A 3,104-nucleotide genomic window follows, 5' to 3' on the forward strand; every position below is an offset into this window, starting at 1 on the left:
CTCGTCGCGAGAGAGGAAGAAAGGATGACTCGATTTCCTCTCGACCACGATATTCGACCCCTCCTTTTTGTTATCAATCGTGAATGGACCCTCCACTCTGCTCTTCTTCTCTCCCCGTACCTCCTCTCTCTCTCTCTCTCTCTCTCTTTCTCTCTCTCTCTTCTACACTCTTTCTGTCAGTCCCATCCCCCATCGTTCTATGAGCCCCCTGCTCTCTCTGTGAACGATTGGCCACGGGGAGACGATGGGCGCGGGAGGGTGGCGAAGACGTCGTCGTCGTCGTCGTCGGCGTACTCGTAGTGGTAGTAGGCGTCGCTACTGACGACGCGACGGCGTCATCTCTAAACGGCAGTCTCGGTGTGACTGTGACTCGAGAGCCTCTCGACGTCGATCTCCGGTATGGTGAGCTCGTCTGGTATGTTGTCAGCGTACTCGATGCTGCTCGTCTGCGAGAGTCGTTTGCTCAGGGACGACTGCTTCCTCAGTACCTCCGCCAGAGTGGTGCTGCTGTGCTCGCCGTAGCGCGTGTCTAGGCCCTGCCGAAATGCGTTCACTACGCGAATCTGCAAATTGGAAAGCCGGGTACCGGTCGGATCAGTCTGTTCGCATGGAAAACGATCGGCACCGTCAAGCCGGCATCGCGGCTGCGACGGTTGCCGATGGAGGTGATTGAATGACAGGCACACGCAACAGCAAGTTGCAGGTTGCCGACACACGCACTCGAGATAGAGAGGAAACGTTCAGGCGAGATTCATAACGCCGCGAACACACACACTGTGTATATACGTGCGTGTATTAACTGTGTGTGGGTGGTTTACGCACATATATGCACAATGGATACGTATAAGATGCGGACCGTCCACAAAACTGACGTCTTACTGGGCGTCCTCCACTACTTTGGAATACTTGACATTCCAAGTAACACTCGAATGTCACGATGAAATGCATTTTCATTGAGATTTGACGAAAATTTTACTGAATTTATATCAATTTCACGTTAATATGGCATTGCGTGTTACTTGGGAACACTTTTCCCCGAGAATAGGCTATTGAGACCAAATTCTGTCTGAACAAGGACAAAGTCTTCAGAAAGTTTGCTATCATTGACGATTAATTGTCACATTTTATCTAACAGATATTCTGAGAACATCCTTAGGATGTTCAAAAAACATTCTCTAGATATTCAGAGGACATTCTCGAAAAATTTAGAGGATACCTTCTGAATGTTCAAGGATCCTTTATTAAGATGTTCATGTTAAGATGTTAATCTATGCTGCATGTTTATTTCTACGTCTTTGAAAATTGCGGGAAAGTAGATTCCAAACTCATCGAGGAGGCTTCCATTTAAGAAAAACACGCCAGTCTTGGGAGGTCCCATACAGATATTTATATATAGCAACGGCGGAGGAATGGAATCGGAGGATGAATCGCGTTTGAAATGAGAAATTCGCTTACTGGGGCACCTTCAAGTTAATTCAAGCCGTTCTAATTAACTTTCCAGTCTGTGTTGAATTTTTATCCAGATCAGATCTGGTTCAATCGTTATATTAGCGTTAATTTTTTTCATTTTTTTCACTTTTACTCGATTCACCATGAGATCCCTATTCGCTTTGCATCCCGCCATTTGAGTAAATACGTAGAAACAAGACAGAAAGCAGCGATGGCACAAGAGATTACAGAACTAGCGGGGCTTTTTTGGATTGCCCTGCGGTACAAGGCATTATTAGAACACAAAGTTCGGAGCAGCTGCGTCGGTATGGCTGGTAGGAGAGAGTGAGGTTCGTGAAGGTTGCGTGTTCGTGAGGATCTTAGCGATTTCGGCATACTTACTTCGAGAAAGTGAGAGAGAGGGAGGAGAGAGCGATATCCCCTCGTGATTCTCCGATCGTGTGAAAGGCGCTAAAGATTAAACTTAACACATTGAGGACGGGTGTGTTTCTTTCGTTAAATGCAAGATTAAACTTGCTTGCTAAGAACGCTACCGCGAACTCAGTTGTTTTTATGAGTTTGTATTACATAAAGAATACAACTTTAGCCATAAGTACAACAAGGAGCCCTCAATTTATTGTATTTTTTTTTTAAGTAGTATTAAAAGCCAAAGAAAAAATAACAAAATATTAAAAATATTATTTTCTAATAAAACTATTTTTTACTTTTTTTTTTACTAAATATAGAATGTTAATTTGTGAGAATGTTTTATATTTATGACCAATGCTGATTACGAATTCGAAGAAAACAAAGAATATCGCTGACGCTTTTCTATCCAGCGCAATTAATAACGTACGCAAACAAATTATTACATTTGTTTAAATTTTAATCTTAGTTTAACTTTTTATTCTTTTTTCAGTTCTACGAATCAGAAAAAGATAAAGAATAAATTAACCCGAGATTAAAATTAAATTACGTAAATTGATACAAATTAAAAAAACGTTACAGATGTAAAACATAAAACCTTTGTCCCGTCCGCAAAATGTTAAGTCTGCGGAACATTGTATATCACTCTCCTAACATTAATTTTTGATAACATGTGGAACTTTGCAAATGTGGGAATCAATGGCGGTCGATCCGTTCTTAGTGAGAATTTCGAGGCGATTGTCGAATAATTAAATTTAGAAATCTTTTAATCCATCATACGTCAACTGCACATTAATTATTCGACGATTGAGAGACTAAGCGTCCACATTCTCTTCTTAAACATCAATGAATTAAATAGAAGAATTTTCAATCTTCTTTCGTTTACAACACTTAGTCAATTGATTGAATTACCGCTAAAATTTTCTCCAAGAATAAATCGACCTTGAACTCGAGGAGTACATTCCTACTGCCGATTACCACTTTTGCAAAATCATCCCGAGTAATGCTCGTTGATCGTTCCGCTTTTACTTGAGTACCTCGCAATTCGGATGAACGAATGCGGCCTGCAAAGAGATACACCGTGTGTACCGACGTCGCCGCTCTGCAATTGTGCTTGCAACTTGCCGCGCAACATCGCATGCACCCATCGACACTATAGTTATCTCAGAGAGACGAAAAAAAAACTGCGGTGGAAAAAAAGGATATATCCATACTCGACTCTCGGCATTCTATTTCTGCATGTTGTCGAC

At 41.8% G+C, this 3,104-nt stretch overlaps 1 protein-coding gene across 3 annotated transcripts in view; it reads right to left on the reverse strand.

Annotated features, from left to right (window-relative positions):
• Window positions 1-6: 6 nt before the first annotated feature.
• LOC108688841 (plasma membrane calcium-transporting ATPase 3) overlaps window positions 7-3,104 on the reverse strand; it is a 95,797-nt gene continuing 92,699 nt past the window's right edge. For 2 of the 3 annotated variants that reach the window (XM_018195315.1, XM_018195314.1), the window contains one exon: window positions 342-563. In XM_018195315.1, the coding sequence (XP_018050804.1) occupies window positions 342-563 (222 nt within the window). Of the gene's footprint in view, window positions 564-3,104 lie in introns of all 3 variants that reach the window. The other variant, XM_018195313.1, reaches the window with a different exon arrangement.

This window comes from Atta colombica, unplaced genomic scaffold, assembly GCF_001594045.1.
Source record: "Atta colombica isolate Treedump-2 unplaced genomic scaffold, Acol1.0 scaffold242, whole genome shotgun sequence".
Taxonomy (NCBI): Eukaryota; Metazoa; Arthropoda; class Insecta; order Hymenoptera; family Formicidae; genus Atta; species Atta colombica.